Below are 18,808 nucleotides of genomic sequence, written 5' to 3'. Positions count from 1 at the left end.
GGGCCCGCTCCAACACTGACATTGTTTACCTTGTTTTAATTTACAAATGAAGCATGTGTTTAGTGAGTTTACCAGATCAGAGGCTGTAGGGATGACCAGGGATGTTCTTTTGATAATTGTATAAATTAGACCATTTTATTGTCCTGCTAAGCATTCAAAATGTAATGAGTACTTTTGGGTGTCAGGGAAAATGTTTTGCGTAAAAAGTACATACTTTTCTTTTAAGAATGTAGTGAAGTAAAAGTCAAAAAGCCCCAAAAACAACTTAAGTAGTACTTTCAAGTATTTTTACTTAATTGCTTTCCACCACAGTGCGAAGGGATCAGGGCCAAGTGTCTAACCCTTAATAGGCTAGTTCTATGTCGCACCCTCAGTAGAACTGCCTGCCTTCTACCCTCTTTCTCAGTGCCCTGCCTGTATTCCCTCCATTCTTCACCCCTGCCTCACTTCCACGTCTGCTTACCCTCTTTTCCTTCCACCTTTTCTGTCTCCCTCCTTCCTCCTGAATTCTGTGCTGTCAGCAGTGCTGTCAATCAGAGTTTAGTGGAGCTCCTCGGTCTCCATCCTTCGTCCTTCCTTTCTTCTTCCCAATCATCCCTTTTCTACCTTACACACCTGCCTGACTGACTCTCGTTCAGTCCAGCCCTCCACCCAGTAAGGGGCCATACCGCTTTTCATTACTCCCATCCTCCCTATTTCCCTTATCTGGTTTCTCTCATTCACATCTGTACTCTGCCATGTAGACTAGAGGTCGACCGATTAATCGGAATGACCGATTAATTAGGGCCGATTTTAAAGTTTTCATAACAATCGGTATCGTCATTTTTGGCCACCGATTTGCCGATTACATTTTATTATATATATATAAAAAAATGTAAATTAGTTTTTTTTCTTTCATTTTTTTAAATTATTTTTTATTTGTGTATATATATATAAAAAATTACACCTTTTATTTAACTAGGCAAGTCAGATTAAGAACACATTCTTATTTTCAATGACGGCCTAGGAATGGGGGTTAACTGCCTTGTTCAGGGGGGATTCGCTTTTGCAACCTTCCGATTACTAGTCCAACGCTCTAACCACCTGCCTTACATTGCACTCCACGAGGAGCCTGCATGGCAGGTTGACTACCTGTTACGCGAGGGCAGCAAGAAGCCAAGGTAAGTTGCTAGCTAGCATTAAACTTATCTGATTGATAGTTTTTAATCTTAACATAATCACTAGTTGACTACACATGGTTGATGATATTACTAGTTTATCTAACGTGTCCTGCGTTGCATATAATCGATGTGGTGCCTGTTAATTTATCATTGAATCATAGCCTACTTCGCCAAACGGGTGTTGATTTAACAAGCGCATTTGCGAAAAAAGCACTGTCGTTGCGCCAATGTACCTAACCATAAACATCAATGCCTTTCTTTAAAATCAATAAACAAGTATATATTTTTAAACCTGCATATTTAGTTAATATTGCCTGCTAACATGAAATTGTGTCATCTCTAGCGTTCATTGCATGCTGAGTCAGGGTATATGCAACGGTTTGGGCCGCCTGGCTCGTTGCGAACTAATTTGCCGGAATTTTACGTAATTATTACATAACATTGAAGGTTGGGCAATGTAACAGGAATATTTAGACTTAGGGATGTCACCCGTTAGTGAAATACGGAACCGTTCCATATTTTATCTGACAGGAAAAACGTTTTGTTTTCGAGATGATAGTTTCTGGATTCGACCATATTAATGACCTAAGGCTCGTATTTCTGTGTGTTATTATGTTATAATTAAGTCTATGATTTGATAGAGCAGTCTGACTGAGCGATGGTAGGCAGCAGCAGGCTCGTAAGCATTCATTCAAAACAGCACTTTCGTGCGTTTTGCCAGCAGCCCTTCGCAATGCATTGCGCTGTTTATGACTTCAAGCCTATCAACTCCCAAGATGAGGCTGGTGTAACCGATGTGAAATGGCTAGCTAGTTAGCCGGGTGCGCGCTAATAGCGTTTCAAACGTCACTCGCTCTGAGACTTGGAGTAGTTGTTTCCCTTGCTCTACATGGGTAACACTGCTTTGAGGGTGGCTGTTGTCGATGTGTTCCTGGTTCAAGCCCAGGTAGGAGCGAGGAGAGGGACGGAAGCTATACTGTTACACTGGCAATACTAAAGTGCCTATAAGAACATCCAATAGTCAAAGGTATATGAAATACAAATCGTATAGAGAGAAATAGTCCTATAATTCCTATAATAACTACAACCTAAAACTTCTTACCTGGGAATATTGAAGACTCATGTTAAAAGGAACCACCAGCTTTCATATGTTCTCATGTTCTGAGCAAGGAAATTAAACGTTAGCTTTTTTTACATGGCACATATTGCACTTTTATTTTCTTCTCCAACACTTTGTTTTTGCATTATTTAAACCAAATTGAACATGTTTCATTATTTGAGGCTAAATTGATTTTATTGATGTATTATATTAAGTTAAAATAAGTGTTCATTCAGTGTTGTAATTGTCATTTACAAATAAATAAATCAAATCGGCCGATTTTACTCGGTAGCGGCTTTTTTGGTCCTCCAATAATCGGTATCGGCGTTGAAAAATCATAATCGGTCGACCTCTAATGTAGACCTACTGTGTGTGTGTGTGCGTGCGCCCGGGCGGACAGTGAAGTGATGGTACCATGTCTCTATGGCGGTGTAGAGGGCCTTCAGAAAGTTTTCACACCCCTTGACTTTTTCCCCAAAAATGTGTGTTACAGCCTGAATTTAAAATGGATTAAATATAGATTGTTTTTGTCACTGGCCAACACACAATACCCCATAATGTCAAAGTGGTATTGTGTTTTTGGAAGTGTTTTGATGTGGGTGCCATCTTGCTCCGTTCGTATTTGTGAACCCATTGATGAACCCATTGATGGCAAAGAAACCCCTTTTGACTTCAACCTGTTGTGCGATGGTGTATGAAAAATGGTATGTTAGATCTTTTTGCTGATGATTTAATCTAAAACATTGACTCATCGAGGGCTGTGAGATGCCAATGGGCAAGTTCCGGCTGAAAAGTGCCCGTTGCCAAACATCCGAGGGTGGATAGCACTTGGATGTGCACTGGAATGACATGTTTGTCTTTCTAAAGTAGGTCTTTCATCCTCTCAAAAATCTTATAAGATTGGTTTGGAAAACGATATCTGTTGAGCCAATCTGTAATTTCGTTAAAAAATATATTTAAAAAAATGTCCCACCTGTCTCTAAACTCTCTTTTACTAAATGCATTGTGTGCCAAATCTTCCAGTTGAGCAAGATCAGCCATCTCTCATTCGATTTCCCATTATCTCAGTCTTTTATAGTATTTCAACAATGGTTTCACAATCCCACATACTTCTAATTTAACAAATTACTGGACTTGATATGGATTATTATAGTAACAAATGCACTGATGTGGTCAAATTCTATTGATATAGCCTGCCAATATGTTCCATGAATTCACAATGACATTGAAAAATGATTGAATTATTACTCTCACAATTTCACACATTTTCAACATATCTACACTTGACAAGCAGTTCCCTTATTCCACCACTTGACACTGTGTGGTACGCACTGTCATGGCTGTGTAAATTTACGCACACTCTCAAGCAAACGTTCATATTGATAAATCTCACACTTTGAGTGGAAATGATCCCCAGCATGGTTTACTCACATACTTGTGCCTTCGCATGATTGATAAATGAGACCCCAGGTGTGCAAAGCGCTTAGAGACTTATCCAAAAAGACTCACAGCTGTAATCGCTGCCAAAGGTGATTCTAATGTATTGACTCAGGGTTGAATACTTATCTAATCAAGATAGTTTTGTATGTGGACACCCCTTCAAATGAGTGGATTCTGCTATTTCAGCCACACCCGTTGCTGACAGGTGTATAAAATTGAGCAAACAGCCATGTAATCTCCAGAGACAAGCATTGGCAGTAGAATGGTCTTACTGAAGAGCTCAGTGACTTTCAACGTGGCACCGTCATAGGATGCCACCTTTTCAACAAGTCCGTTTGTCAAATTTCTGCCCTGCTAGAGCTGCCCACTGTCAACTATAAGTGCTGTTATTGTGAAGAAAATGGTTTGTGGAGATCGGTATGGAAGAACTGGCCTGCACTGAGCCCTGACGTCAACCCCATTGAACGCCTTTGGGATGAATTGGAACACAGGCTGGCCAGGCCTAATCGCCCAACATCAGTGTCTGACCTCACTAATACTCTTGGCTGAATGGAAGCAAGTCCCCGCAGCAATGTTCCAACATCTAGTGGAAAGCCTTCCCAGAAGAGTGGAGGCTGTTATCGCAGCAAAGGGGGGGACCAACTCCATGTTAATACCCATGATGTTGGAATGAGATGTTCGACGAGCAGATGTCCACTTACTTTTGGTCATGTAGTGTTTATTAGTGTTTAAAGATTATTCTTCCATTTTTGACTTTTTTCCCCCCCATGTAGATAAAAAAAAGACATCCATTTTAATCCGAATTCGTAACACGAGCTTCATAAACACAACCAAATTATAATTTTTCCAATAGCATATATGATTTTTTTGTTGTTGACTTTCTGTTGACGTCCAAAATATGTCAATGGCTTGAAGGGTCCCTCAAGGCCTTTCTAGTGTTAATTTACCTGTTGTAGGCCTATTGATTTAGAATCAGCAAGCTAAGCTCACGAGCTGGGAGAGAAGGCTCGACAGCAGCACTTGACGGCTTTATGAAGGCTGGCCAATACCTACAGTAGTGTTGTAATCGCATAGCAGCCCCAGAGACTGACTGTACAGGTTCTCTCATATCATTTGTTCACGCCTCGCCTGGCCACCTCACCACCGAGGTGAATTCTGTCATTGTTTTTAACGTGTAGCCCAATCAGGGACCGTCTGTTGATGAACAACGTTAGCTCGAGCTCATAAAATATGGTTCAATGGCTCAAATACCTGCATTTGTGGGGAATATTATAGGCTACATTGTTCCTGATGGCATACATTTAAATAAGCCTAACTGCATAACAAAGAAAAGGAATAAATAAGAACGCAAATGTCTTCCTTGAACGTTGTCGTCATTTTATTTTGACAAATGACATATCTTTCACAACAGCACCAACAAACCCCACAGGTATTTTTTTTATGGCCTTTGTGCAAACAGGTTATTAATGTCGGCTATAGGTAATCCTGTTTGTGTTGTGCCTGCTGCCTGCACATTTTTATGTCTTTAAGGAGGAGTAAAATGGTGTATTTGGCACAGTTTGGCTTGTCCTCAGAGCTCAGACAGGCAGCATCTCCCTTTCAAACTGTATGTAGGTTTTAGAAGTCTTGTTCAGATCCAGGAATTGTGCAGTACAGCTCACCCCCCACCTTCTCCATACAGTAGGCTTTGTGCTGTAGGGCTGGGTGATATTACGATATAATTGGAAATCAGCCATGTTTGACAGACATCGTTAACTGCAATGAATGGAAGGAAGTCCCTGCAGCAATGTTCCAACATCATCTAGTGGTGATGTTGGAACATATAATATTTTTTTTACATATGATTATTTATATATTTTTTTTACATATGATAGGTTAAACTATTTGAACAAGACTGGCACTGCCAGAGTTGGGCAGCAGGCAGCGCACAGCTGGGCGACATGCCAAATGGCCTACCTATTCCTATTTGCCAAAGCCTTTTTCAATAAATATATAGGTAGACTTAGTCTACTATTAATGCAATAAGTAGGCCTACAATGTAGATTGTAGACAGCGGAGAGTGCCAAAAGCTGCATTTTCCCTTGTCGCCATTTTATTTGAATGTGTCTTGTTGGTCTAAGCATATCTTTCATGATCAACTTTGAAATGAATTTGGAGGACCGTAACAGAGTTTTATATCTCAGAAAGTTATGTTTGTGAATAGCCTAAATAAAAACATGGTATGGTAATAATGAGAGAGAACCAACAATTGCACGATAGAAAAACCGAATGGGAAGTTTAAACAAACCTTACAAAAAGTTTCTGCCCTCCACCTGACCAATGTTTTAGGAAAAACAAATTGTGTGCCGCCGGAAAATCCTTGCAAACCAAACAGCCAGTAATATAGGCCTGCACTAGACTATTATCAATAAAATGTGCAGTTGACGTTACTTGTACAAGTTAAACGGATATGGATTTATTGTGGAAGTGTTTTATTCATATCCTTCAATTGTGCAACGGGCATTACATAAGCTCTCACAGCAGCGCTTATGGGAACAAAATAAATGTTGCCTATAAAAAAGAAAATACATTTGGATAGGCTACAAATTACAAAATAAAGTAAACAAAAGTATGACAAACTTATTTTCACTAATTTATTTGGTTAACCTCTCTAGTACATGTGGGACGAACTCGTCCCACCTACGTAACAGCCACTGAAATCCAGTGGCGCGATTTTTGAATCGTTAGAAATGCTATAACTTCAATTTCTCAAACATATGACTATTTCACAGCTATTTAAAGACAAGAATCTCGTTAATCTAACCCCACTGTCCGATTTCAAAAAGGCTTTACAACAAAAGCAAAACATTAGATTATGTCAGCAGAGTGCCCAGCCAGAAAAAATCTGACACCCATTTTTCAAGCTAGCATATCATGTCACATAAACCCAAACCACAGCTAAATGCAGCACTAACCTTTTATAATCTTCATCAGATGACACACCTAGGACATTGTGTTATACAATACATGCATGTCTGTTCAATCAAGTTCATATTTATATCAAAAACCAGCTTTTTACATTAGCATGTGACGTTCAGAAAAAGCATAACCACCGCAAACTTCCGGTGAATTTACTAACAGTTTGCTAAATTACTCACGATAAACGTTCACAAAAAGCATAACAATTATTTTAAGAATTATAGATACATTACCCCTCTATGCACTCGATATGTCCGATTTTAAAATAGCTTTTCGGATGAAGCACATTTTGCAATAATCTAAGTACATAGCCCGGCATTACAGGGCTAGCTATTTAGATACCCACCCAGGTCAGCATCCACCAAAATCACATTTCCTATAAGAAAGATGTTCTTACCTTGCTTGTTCTTCATCAGAATACACTGCCAGGACTTCTACTTCAATAACAAATGTTGGTTTGGTCCCAAATAATCCATCGTTATATCCAAACAGCGACGTTTTGTTCGTGAGTTCTAGAATGCTTCTTCGCGGTGTCGCGCATGGCGCATTGGCGTGTCAAAAATGTCTAAATATTCCATTACCGTACTTCGAAGCATGTCAACCGCTGTTTAAAACCAATTTTTATGCCATTTATGTCATAGAGAAGTGTTAATATTCCGACCGGGAGTATGCATTGAGCCTAAACAGCCGAATAAAATTTCTCCTCAGAAGCGACTCATGCACGCGCATCATTGAAAGGTCCTCCGAGCATCCACTTACAAAAGGCGATAATATATTTCAACCTGAGGTTCCCTCGTAAACCTTCAGTTATTTCGCGGGCTCTGAGAGCCTATTGGAGCCCTGGGAATTGTCACGTTACAGCTAAGATCCTTACTTTTCAATAAAAAGAGGTAAGACGCACGACTCCTTGTCAGACAGGGTACTTCCTGCTTGAAGCCTTGTCAGGTTTTTGCCTGCCATAGGAGTTCTGTTATACTCACAGACACCATTCAAACAGTTTTAGAAAATTCAGAGTGTTTTCTATCCAAACCTGAACAATAATATGCATATTCTAGCTTCTGAGTTGGTGTAGGAGGCAGTTAAAAATGGGAACATATTTTTTCCAAAATTCTCAATACTGCCCCCTATACCAAAGAGGTTAAGACACACAACAGAATATTCTAGCCTGGCTACATGTATTTAGAATAAGACTCATCTGTGAATATAAGCATTGAAAATTAAACCGAAAGTGCAATTAAGAACCATTTGGACTGTTTTTCTTGTCATTTTATATTAACCTACCTAAAAGTTTCTGGCAAGGAACACAAGAATGTTCACCTTTTTCTGGCTTGAATAGACTGCAGAGTGGGGTAACAATATTACCTGCTGTAAGGTCTACTGAAAACAAGTTCAGACAGAACGCTTTTTGCACAGATGTAGAGGTATTTGAGGGCGACGTTGGCCAAGAGCGGAAAGCGACCCTCATTCCCTCACTACCCTGCCAGTGGGTCATCATCTCCTCCAATTCCATTTTAGTGTAACTTTTCTTAGCTCTCCCAAGAGACTGCCCAGTGACGTCTTCTATGGTGAACATGCACTCTCGATCTCAGTTGAAATTGTTCTTCATCACCACTGAAAGGGTCTCGTATCACACTGTAGGCCTACAACGTTTGGTACCAAATCATCATTCAAAGTTATCGTTACCACATATCACCATATGATTGGTTTATTTATTTATTTGCACACAAGAAAATACAATATTGGATAGACGATTTCCACATTGTAGTCTAATTATTTAGACTTTAATCGGTGGTTTGAGTGACAGGCTGCATTACAGATAATTTACTGCGTTGCTAGGCAAGGACGCTCTACCCCCCCCGCCCTGGGTAAAAAAAAATAAATACAAATAGACGATACAATAGTTTATCAACGATGTTTGGACAGGTCGATGGGATGACGTGTCATTCCAGGCATCAACCAACCCTATTGTGCTGCTTAAAGGTGAATTAGTGCTCCGTGCTGTTGCAGTAAAACTCCCAGATTACTGGGAGACGGGAGCAGCCCAGACTTTATGGCCCTGTAGCTCTTATTGCACATCTTTTCCTTCTTCTATTTACCTTGAGCTGTATCCGGCCAGGGAGCTGTATGGTACACAGTGTGGCCCTGGCTTCTCAACAGAACACACTCTCCCCACTCCTATTCCAGTTCCTTACTTGCTGAGAACTAGTTCTCTGGAGTACTGAGAATAGGTAACAAAGTGATGATATCGTGTGTGTGGGTGTGTGTGTTTGTGTGTGTGTGTTAGGCGTGCTCTGAGAACCAGGGGAGTTTCTCCACCTCTGGGCTGTTGGAATGTGCTACCGTTCTGCGACTCACGTCTCTCTTTCCCCCCTCCAGAAAGAGTGTACACTCACTCCTGCTCGACAACAACCCTGCAAGCTAGGCCTAATGCTTTCCCAAGGACACGTCATACATCTAAGCATGCACACACACACACACACACACACACACACACACACGGAGCGTTGACAGGAGCTGACATGAGCCTCAGGGCTGTTGCAACAGGAGCTACAGGTAGAGCTGAACTGAAAGGGTTTGTGTGCAGGGTGGAATTGGGGTTAACAATTGAACATTAAAAAAAGCATGTAGCGGTATTAAGTCTATGTGAAAATGTTCACTGTTCTGACCATTTGGAGGAGTTGTGATATGTCTTTGGATCTCCTGTAACAATGGCGGGGGTGGGGGGGAGACACGAGGAGCCTACACTTTGTAGAAGGAAAGCAAGCGATATGTTCTATGGTGAAGTAGAGTGTTTTGGGTGTGTTCTGTTTTAAGGAATGGTCTTAATGTGAGGGGGAGGGATGGTGAAGGTGATTTCACAATCTGCTTCTGGATATTTCTTTTTGAAGGGAGATCCTCGATCTCTGTTTGTTAGTTTGAGGCGATCTCATAAGAGACTTTGTATTGTATTTGGAGACGGGCGACTATTGAGACTGCTTTGAGTTGCTGCCTGCCCTGGATGTCCAGCCAGGTGATTCTAGTACAATACAGCCCCTCCTGGATCAGCAGGTCTGTGTGTGTACACACACACACACACAGAGGTAGACAAGGCAAGCACACGCACGTAGTCTACACTCTTTCTTTTTCGCTCTGTCACACAACGCACACACACACTCACCCTCTTTTCAGACGCATTTTGTTTTGACTGCTTTTTAAAGCCTTATCCCTCTGTCGTCTGCTCCGCTGTATTCAGATCAGTCCTGATATAGCACAGCCTGGGCCTAACAGTTGATGCCCTGAGCCTTTTTCTCAGTGTGTGAGTGAGTGGTAGGTGTGTTGCATAAGCAGCGCAGCTCTGGCTCTGTCTGTGTGCTTTCCAGGGCCCTTTTAGAGCAGCCTGCAGCTTGCCAGGCTGTTGTTCATTCAGTCTGCGTCTGATGGCAGGCAGAGCAGAGCCTCATGATGCTGATCACTGGTTGGGCCTGTCTGGCCTGCAGGAGAGCTTTAACGTTCACCGTTCATACGTACGTACATACATACTGTGGCTGAAACGTTCACCGTTCTTCAACGTTCACCGTCTTCAACAATCCTTAGCCTGGTCCCAGATCTGTTTGTGCTTTTGCGTGATTCATTGGCGAGCTGAACAGGACAATTCCATTAGGAGTTGGCAGGAGAGCAGAAACAGACTGGCACCTAGGCTAAGAGGATGACTGGCCTGTCACTCGGGAGCGGGGCTAGAATGACAATGCGGGAGTCAGATGAAGGGTGGGGAAGGAGAGCGGAAGGAAGGCAAGAGAGGGGACATTTTGACTCACCTTAGCGTAAGTAGCCAAACTGCTGATGGCAGAACAAAAATATCAGACCTTTGTCTTGTGTGCACACACAGACTCACAGCATATGCATACACCTGTCCCTTTGTCTGCATTTCTCTCATTAGTCTATCTGAGCTGAAACAACGGGGCTGAATCTGCACCACAGTCACCTGATCAGTTAGCCCTGAGAGAGAGGATCTAGGGTGGCAGTGGGTCTCTTACACACACATACGCCCCGGTACTCTTTAGAGAGCTGCGGTCCAGAGGCACCTCGGACGGTCCCCACGGTGTGCCCCTCTCTCCACTGATGAGCCAGATGCAGTCTGAACACTCACACCAGCCATTTATAGCGAGGGGATCCGGTTGGCTTCGTTTCCCGTCCATTAGCTAAGCAGATTGCAAATCCCATATACTTACTGTGTCTCAAAATACCACATGCTCTCCTTGTGTATGACTCACTCAGCCACCAAGGGAGATATTTTTTAATGTGTGATATCGCTGAACGTTTTGGCTGATTTTTACTCACCAGTTGCATGTGGGTTTTTTTTTTATATAGAGGTGAGAAAGTAGCCAGGTGAATGTGAGAATGTTATGTCGCCATGTTGTCAATCGTACTGTGCTATAATGTCTGTGACGCAAACAGATGTCGTCAACAGGCCACCTTTTGAGTATCGAAGTGTGTGTGTAATCATGTCACGTTGTTGATCTAACTCTTGTTTTTCAGCCCAGAATGTGACGGTGGATGAGATTCTCTCTGCCTACAGACAGGCCTGCGTGAAACTCAACTGTAAACCCATCCCCAAAGTGCTTAAACAGATGCAGGTAAACTTGAATGAAATACACTTACACACACACACAGATATAGACCTCATATCCAAAGAAGAAACTGACACAGGTTAGCCCGAACAAAATGTAGGCTTTTAATAGTTTGTGGATGCACAGTAACACACACTCACACTCATTCTCCATACCACTATTTCAGTAGCCTAATAACAGCACTGAAACCCTAACTTAATTCAGGCTTTATTAGCTTTTAGTCTTGTCGTGGAGCTGGATTAAGCCTATATCTGGACTTTTAAATCCCCAACACCATCACCACCTCATCAAAATCTGGTACCAGTGAAACCCTCTCTTACCCTGGCACCCAATCAAACACCACCTGACCTCAAACCACCCTGTTGGGGCAGCTCACTCACACCCACCGGGGGGATTGTCATGGAGCTAGCTGGGCTTTGCTGACAGCAGCAGGGGGATGTATGTGCTGTGTCTGTCTGGTTTGTTGATGTTTGTTGTTTTCCGTTTGCCCGGTCTTGTGCTCTAATCCCTAATAATAAGTAGCTGCTGAGATCTGATAGGGAATGCCTCGACTCTGTTTTCTTTTTTTAAATACCGGCGCCGTGTGTGTGTGTGTGTGTGTGTGTGTGTGTGGGTCCACACATTAACGTGTTAATGTTTGTTTTTCATTCAGTTGAAAGCCTGTTATGCAGACACTTTGTCTTGGCAACAGAACAGGAATGAATGGAGGAACCCGTGAAAGGCCTATTTCATCTTAAGTGTCTGGGCAGAACAAGGGGAGGGCTCATGAATTTATAACAGATTATGACACGGGCCATGGCTGTTTGTACTGGGCTTATCGCTGTCGTTCTATACTGTCCAATAGACTTTCTTCCTCTCCGTTCGCGTGAGAGGTCGACCAATGCCGTATTGATACCATGATATTTGCTTGTGAGGAACGAGAGAGAAAATGGACAAAAATACAATCACAGATGGAAATGAAGAGCCAGACCGAGGCACAGCCATAAGTAGCATAAGAGAGGGTGTGTGTGTGTGAGACTCCTACTGTAAGTTGCCACGGTTTCCTGCCCAGCGACCGCACACTCCAGCATGTCTGTCTGCTGTGCCGTGTCATTGGAAAGTTTCGAGTGTTTGCGGAAGTGCTTGGTTAAATAAAGGTTCAATTGAATTATATATATATTTTTAAAGACCCACCCCAGAACTCTTTCCGCCCATCCACCTTCCCTTAACACACGCGCGCATACACCCACAGATGCACACAGACATTCTCAAACACACACCCTTGCACAGTACAAACACACACGCTTAAGCTAAAGCAGCCTACTGTAAACATTGTCGATGGTCAATAGCCTTCTGTTGATGGTCAATACACACCCTGTTGCTTGCGTACAGAAGTATGGGCGTGTTTTTTAAATTATTTTTTTATACCCACAGTAGCTTCCTGAAGTCTCCTGAGCAGGTTTGTCTTTCTCTGTCGTGCGTCTCGTCTTAGGAAGACAATGGGCGTCAGGGTGTGTGCGTGTGGGATGGCGCTTTAAATCCGCAGTTGGGTGAGGATGAGCTCACAGGGAAAAGTCAGAGGGTGAGTGACAGACGGGCTGGCGGCAGGATGGGGAGTGCAGCTACACGTGATCAAATGTTGTCGTATTTGTCACATGCGCCGAATACAGCAGGCTCAGGTATTCCACACACAGACGCCGAATAGGCTAGAGCCCCTACCGTGACATGCTTACTTAAAGGCCCTTATCAATGTTGGATGTTTGCGGTTCGCACTGCCCACACACACACACACACACACACACACACACACACGTACTGTGCAAACACACATGTTCTTGGTGGAAGAATTGCCTCCCTTTCCTTCTCTCTCAACCCCTTGTGCCTGTCTACCCCTCCTGCACCTCTCTACCTCGCGCATTCCTCACAAGAAAAACCTTGCTCAATCCGCCTCCTCTCTCTCTCGTGTGTGTGTGTGACGGAGGCTCAGGGAATCTCCCGTCACCCCACTCAGGCGGTGTTCAGTCATTGGTGAGAGAGAGGGTGACATCGCGCACACTTGTAGAAAGACTCATCACTACGCTAAGCTGATTATCTGCTCGGGCCTTAAATAAAGGCCGGGTAACTTTCCACTGTAGGGTTAACAGCCAGCGACTACACCGTCGTCAGTGTGTTGGCTGCTGGTCTGCTCTGATCCACGGCCTGGTTTTTCTGCTTAGTCATCCTTGAAAGAAACGGCTGTATAAACATACCCGTCCAAAAAAAATGGCTGCCAAGAAAGAGGTGTTTTTTCCCCCCTTCCCTTTAAATACGCTTTTTATTTAGTGTGTACTCTGCACGTGGTGTCCGGCCCGGGGCCTACAGGTTACCTACATTAAGTGTGTGTGTGTGTGTGTGTGTGTGTGTGTGTGTGTGTGTGTTTAAGGGGCTCTAGCCTATTCGGCGTCTGTGTGTGGAATACCTGAGCCTCAGTAGCCCCAACCAGAGCCCCGGGGCTTAGACGCTTGGCAGCACTGTGTCACATTTCTGTCTCCGCTGCTCCCCCTCGGCACAAGGACATTCAATCTCCCCCTCTGTCACACACGCACAACTATAGATGTGTACGCACATGTACACACACACACACTCATAAGGACACAGATGTTCACTTCGGCGTACTCGTGACTCATTAACTTGTATAGGACTACACTCATTATTCAGGGACAGACATACCTGCGGCCACACAGTCCTATTGTGGAGGCCTGTGCAGTGCCGTATCGGGTTCCCTTTCCGTAGTTTCTCGCTCGCCCCTCTCAGACACACGCACACACACAATCACCCCAGGTAGAAGAGTGGCCAACCTGCCAATCCCAGAACGCCACGGAGGGTCACACACCATCAGCCCCAGAAAGTCATTCACTCAGATGATTGTATCTGTACCTGAATGGGTGACACACACACACACACACTATGCAGTACCTCAGTGGGTCTTACGCATCTTCACTGTGTGCTGCTCACACGCACTCTCACACACCTGAATAGGTCTGTCTTTCCTCTCACACTGTCACATTCACATGCATCTGCTGTAGGCTTCTAGCAACATAGTATATTGTGTTAATGGCTGTGTATTCTTCATGGCAAGTGACTAAACCAGCTGTAGTTAAAGTACAATGAATTTTTAATTTGCTCCAGAAGGGTGTGTGTGTCTGGGCTGAAGTGTCTGTCAGTATCGCCTGCAGACAGTCAAAACCACCTGAAGGCTATAGGGCCAGGGGACTATTTGCTTTAGACTGTTTTCTATAACAAACAGGGAGCAAATGGAAAGGTCCTCGTTTTTCTGCTGTCTGTAGTTTCTCACACTAATGGCTGTCTGGCTGGGCTATATTCAGATCCTAGCGGAGCTTCAGGGCCTTGATCCATTCTTAGCTATCTGTCACTGCTGAACTTGGACAGACTTGGCTGGATTTGTCATCTGCAATTTGAAGTATTGACAGTGACCCACGAACGGATGGCCCTAATGTTGCTCTTGGCTGTGTAGATCGCACACCCTGAAAATACACTCCGGTGTACTTTGCTTTTGATATGAGGACATAGGTCTGTTTAGCTACGGTTATCAGCCGTGATTATCTGACAAGCAGCCGGTGGTAGGGAAGGTGAGGTTATTGAGTTCATGTTCACTGTGCCGTGTAGTGCAGCATAGTGGGATTCGCTGGGGGAGTGGAGGTGGGCTGGGGAAGGGTGGATTGGAATACCCCCCCCCTCTTTGAATGCAGCGACGTTATGGCGCTAACTGTGCGAAATCGAATTGGTTGCTGTGGAGTGAGGACACATGCGTCACGTAAACAGACTTGCGGGTCGTGTAGAGATGTGACTGAGGGCAATACCCGCCACGGGCCTCTATAACACACTGTTATCACAATGTGTCCAGCTCAGGTTTCATGGACTTGCTACATTTCAGATGGCACTATTTCCCTTGTCCTTTGATCTCGTGCATCTTATTGGCACAAAATGGCTGCCGTGCGTCAGCCAGGTGTGTGTATCAACACACTGAGTTTGAACGGGAAGAATCAACCTTTACCTATATAGGGATCTGGGACATTCAACAGATAAAACGCTGGATATTATTATTGGCATACAATCATACTATGACACTGGTCCAGATAAGAGAAGAAATGCTTTGTCTGCCGTTTTCCTGTCTGTTCAGGCAGGTCTTGGCTTGATGTTGTATTCTGCTGACGCAAGAGCGTGCGCGCGCACACACACACACACACACTTTAATCCCATTGAGCAATTGTGTCCTGCCAACCTGTTCTTTGTATCAACGGTTTAGGTCTGTGTACACAGTAGGTTTTTCTTTCCATTTACGTGGGTTCATATTGGTCCCCTTTTTATGTGATGAAAGTCAGTCTGTCTCTATGGTGACATCGCCCTACTGTGTTGTCTCTCTGAGTGATTGGCTTTGTGTGTCTTACTGAGGGTTGTTCTGTTTCCCTGTGTTTTCTTAGGAGCTGAAAGACCTAACTCATCGAAATGAATGCCTGGACCTTAAAGGTAAGCGTATACTGAAACACATGCACCGCGTACAAAAGACGCGCGCGCACACAGGTCTTTCTTCAAGGCGTGAACGCTTGTGTCCCTCCAGGTGAGAAGCTGGACTATAAGGCGTGTGAGTCCCTGGAGGAGGTGTTCAAGCGGGTCCAGTTTAAAGTGGTGGACCTGGAGCAGACCAGCCTGGATGAAGATGTACGTTTATCCACACCCCTTACTCTCCTTCCCCCTGTTCTCCCTTCCCGGGTTTCCCCTCCTCCTATCTTCCTTTTTTTTTTTTACCTTCTTTCCTCTCTTCAACTCGTTTTCCTCGTTCTCATTATTTCCCTCCTCTTATTTCCCCGTCCTCTCGTCCCCCCTGTCTGTTTTCCTGTCCCTCCCTCTCTCTGACAGGATGTGCAGTGTCTCCCAGGGTCGTGCGATTACTCTAAGAGCTCTGTGAATGTAAACACCATTAGATGGGGTTGGGTTGAGACGCGGACAGACAGGCGGTCAGACACGGACAGACAGGCGGTCAGAACCGGAGCTCTGCTGTAGGCCAGAGGGACACAAACCGACGCTGCCGAGTCTGACCACTTCTTATTTCCTCAAACACACATTTTTGTAGGCTTGGCTCCATGTGCTACTCAGTCAAGTGCTGTAAATGCACACGTTTTTCTCCATGCTTGCACAGACTATACTGTAGACCTAAACGCGAGTGCACATTCATGCACGCACCCATTCGCTATCCACATAAGCATGTACATGCATGCATAGATACACCGACAGTACTAAACAAATACATCGTGGTATGAATGCAGGCACATCCCCCCCACACTCACTGACTGCCCTGGAAATATCACTGAACTGACTTGCTGAGCTCCCTCACACGCGCTCATTAAAGACCTTCTTTTTAGTGGCTCTCTCACGGAGTCCCCTTCCCGAGGCAGGGGGTCATTATAGGGGAGAGACGGTCGAGTTTAGATGGGGACAGTGGGTTTGCCGGGCTGGCTGTCGCTGGCCTGGATGTGGATGGCCCTACCTGGGCGACAGAGGGAAAGGGAGCGAAGGAGTGGGTGAATGGGAGAGGCAGTGGTTGAGACAGAGCCATAGATCAGCCCAGTCTCTCTGTAGTGGGTTGTGTTATCCTTTTCCAGCTGCCTCACTTCATCAGGCTCTCTGTTAATGAGACTTACTATAGCTACACCAGCCAGCCAGGGACATCCGTCAGGACTTATTTGTTCAGTTCCTTTACTTGTGGACGGTCATGGTTCTGGTCAGATATAAGACGATGTTACCTCAGATTCTTTCTATCGTTTTTGCCTACTTATTTAATCGAAGACAATGTTTTGTTTGATTTGCGTGAATTAATTCCAAAGGCACGGTAATATTTGCATGAATGATTCCACAGTTTCTAATGACTTCTGGAGGGTTGAGGAAATGTTCCCTGTGCAGATTGTGCTGTCCTGGCCCCAGTCATGTGGTGATTCCTAGACTGAGGTCGACATGCAGATTCTGCAGCCAGACAGATACTTACCCACCGGACTCATGACTTGACTATTTCTGCTGTTTCAGGCAAATGGGGCCTATGCCTGTGTGTGTAGATTCCCGCCTGCTCATGAGTATGCTGGGTGTAGGTTTCCTGGGTAAAAATCCCGGACCTTTTGGAGTGTTGATGTCTGAGCAGTAGTGTCAGCTTCTACCATATAGGCCAATTTCTCTATTTTCCTTTGGTCTGTCTCTCGCACTCACTCACCAACCAACCAACCAACCAGTGGTATGTTCCAGCAGGTCTCACCCCCCCCCCCCCCCCTTTTGGGCGGGTGGCCGTTTCCATAGTAACGGAGGTTGTGCACAACACTGTCAGCCCTTCCTCCCATTTAGAACGTATGGCAACACTTGTAGGGAATATTTCTCTTTCATGATCTTGTCTTGGTAGTTGGAGTATAAGGCCAGTGTAAAGTGTGGCCTAACATTTGATCATCCTCTTTCTCTCCTCTCTTCCTCCTAGGGTGCGTCCGCTCTCTTTGACATGATTGAGTACTATGAGTCGGCCACACACCTCAACATTTCCTTCAACAAGCACATCGGCACCCGCGGCTGGCAGGCCGCAGCCCACATGATGAGGAAGGTAAGAGGTCTTGACCTCTGGGCAGGGGTCGGAGCAATGAATCAATGGCAAAACAGTGGATGTGATGCGTGATGTTATCACCACTAATTGATAGGGATTTTCTAAATGTTTAAAGTTTTATTAGTCGTATGTACAGGATACACACGTGGTATACATCGTCCGACGAAATGCTTACTTGCAGGTTCCTTCTAGACAATGCAAACATAAATAATAAAGTAAATGGCTCAGTAGAATAGAATATATTTTATAGCATTTTTAAGGCACAATTTATAGTCCAATATTTAGACTTTTGGGGATTAGGGGGCAGGTGTTTAAATCGTGCAGTATTTAGCCATCATAATAAGCAAGTGATGGGCGTTTTTAAAATGACAATGAGTAGGATCCAGCGGCATGTTTAGGGTATTGAATGCAACATAGCCCACTATCCCCCGTTTCATTAACACTAAACCCATGTTGGTTTAGAAAGACATCTCCCCTGGGTATGTATGAGGATGAGACATGCCTGCGGTCTCCACTGAAGCACCCCCTGGGGCTGCAATCGGGCGCTCAGGCATGCAGGAGGTTTACTGTACGTACACAAGTGTGCTTTTTGGCTTGTGTGTTTGTGTAGCAGATGGGGATATGTGAAACTCACTCCTCAGCCCCTTGTGCAGTTAAAAGGCCTTTTCCAATAGCGTGACGGGTAGAGACGCTTCAGGAGGGAGGTCATGTGTTTGCAAGGCAGAGGTCCTGAGTTCCGAGGCCTCTTTTGAGCTAAATCACGGGGAAGCAGTACTCTCGAAGCAAGCAGTACTCTCGAAGCAAGCAGCTTGACGTCCTTTGCGTTTGCAGAGGTACTATACATGCCTGGTTATGTGTACAGGTGTGTCTGGATATGGCTATGCATCATCGCTGGCTGGGCGTAGCACGTATTTGTTAGAGAATAATGTCT

At 44.4% G+C, this 18,808-nt stretch overlaps 1 protein-coding gene across 1 annotated transcript in view; it reads left to right on the top strand.

The window, feature by feature from the left end:
- Positions 1-18,808, top strand: part of LOC115162979 (protein phosphatase 1 regulatory subunit 37) — a 55,521-nt gene that overhangs the window by 22,167 nt on the left and 14,546 nt on the right. The window contains exons 2-5 of the mRNA XM_029714530.1: positions 11,173-11,270; positions 15,725-15,770; positions 15,862-15,962; positions 17,758-17,877. Of these exons, the coding sequence (XP_029570390.1) occupies positions 11,173-11,270; positions 15,725-15,770; positions 15,862-15,962; positions 17,758-17,877 (365 nt within the window). The remainder of the gene's footprint in view (positions 1-11,172; positions 11,271-15,724; positions 15,771-15,861; positions 15,963-17,757; positions 17,878-18,808) is intronic.

This window comes from Salmo trutta, chromosome 26 (assembly GCF_901001165.1).
Source record: "Salmo trutta chromosome 26, fSalTru1.1, whole genome shotgun sequence".
Taxonomy (NCBI): Eukaryota; Metazoa; Chordata; class Actinopteri; order Salmoniformes; family Salmonidae; genus Salmo; species Salmo trutta.
The sequence above is the reverse complement of the archived record's forward strand: the minus strand, read 5'-3'. Positions and strand labels throughout refer to the sequence as shown.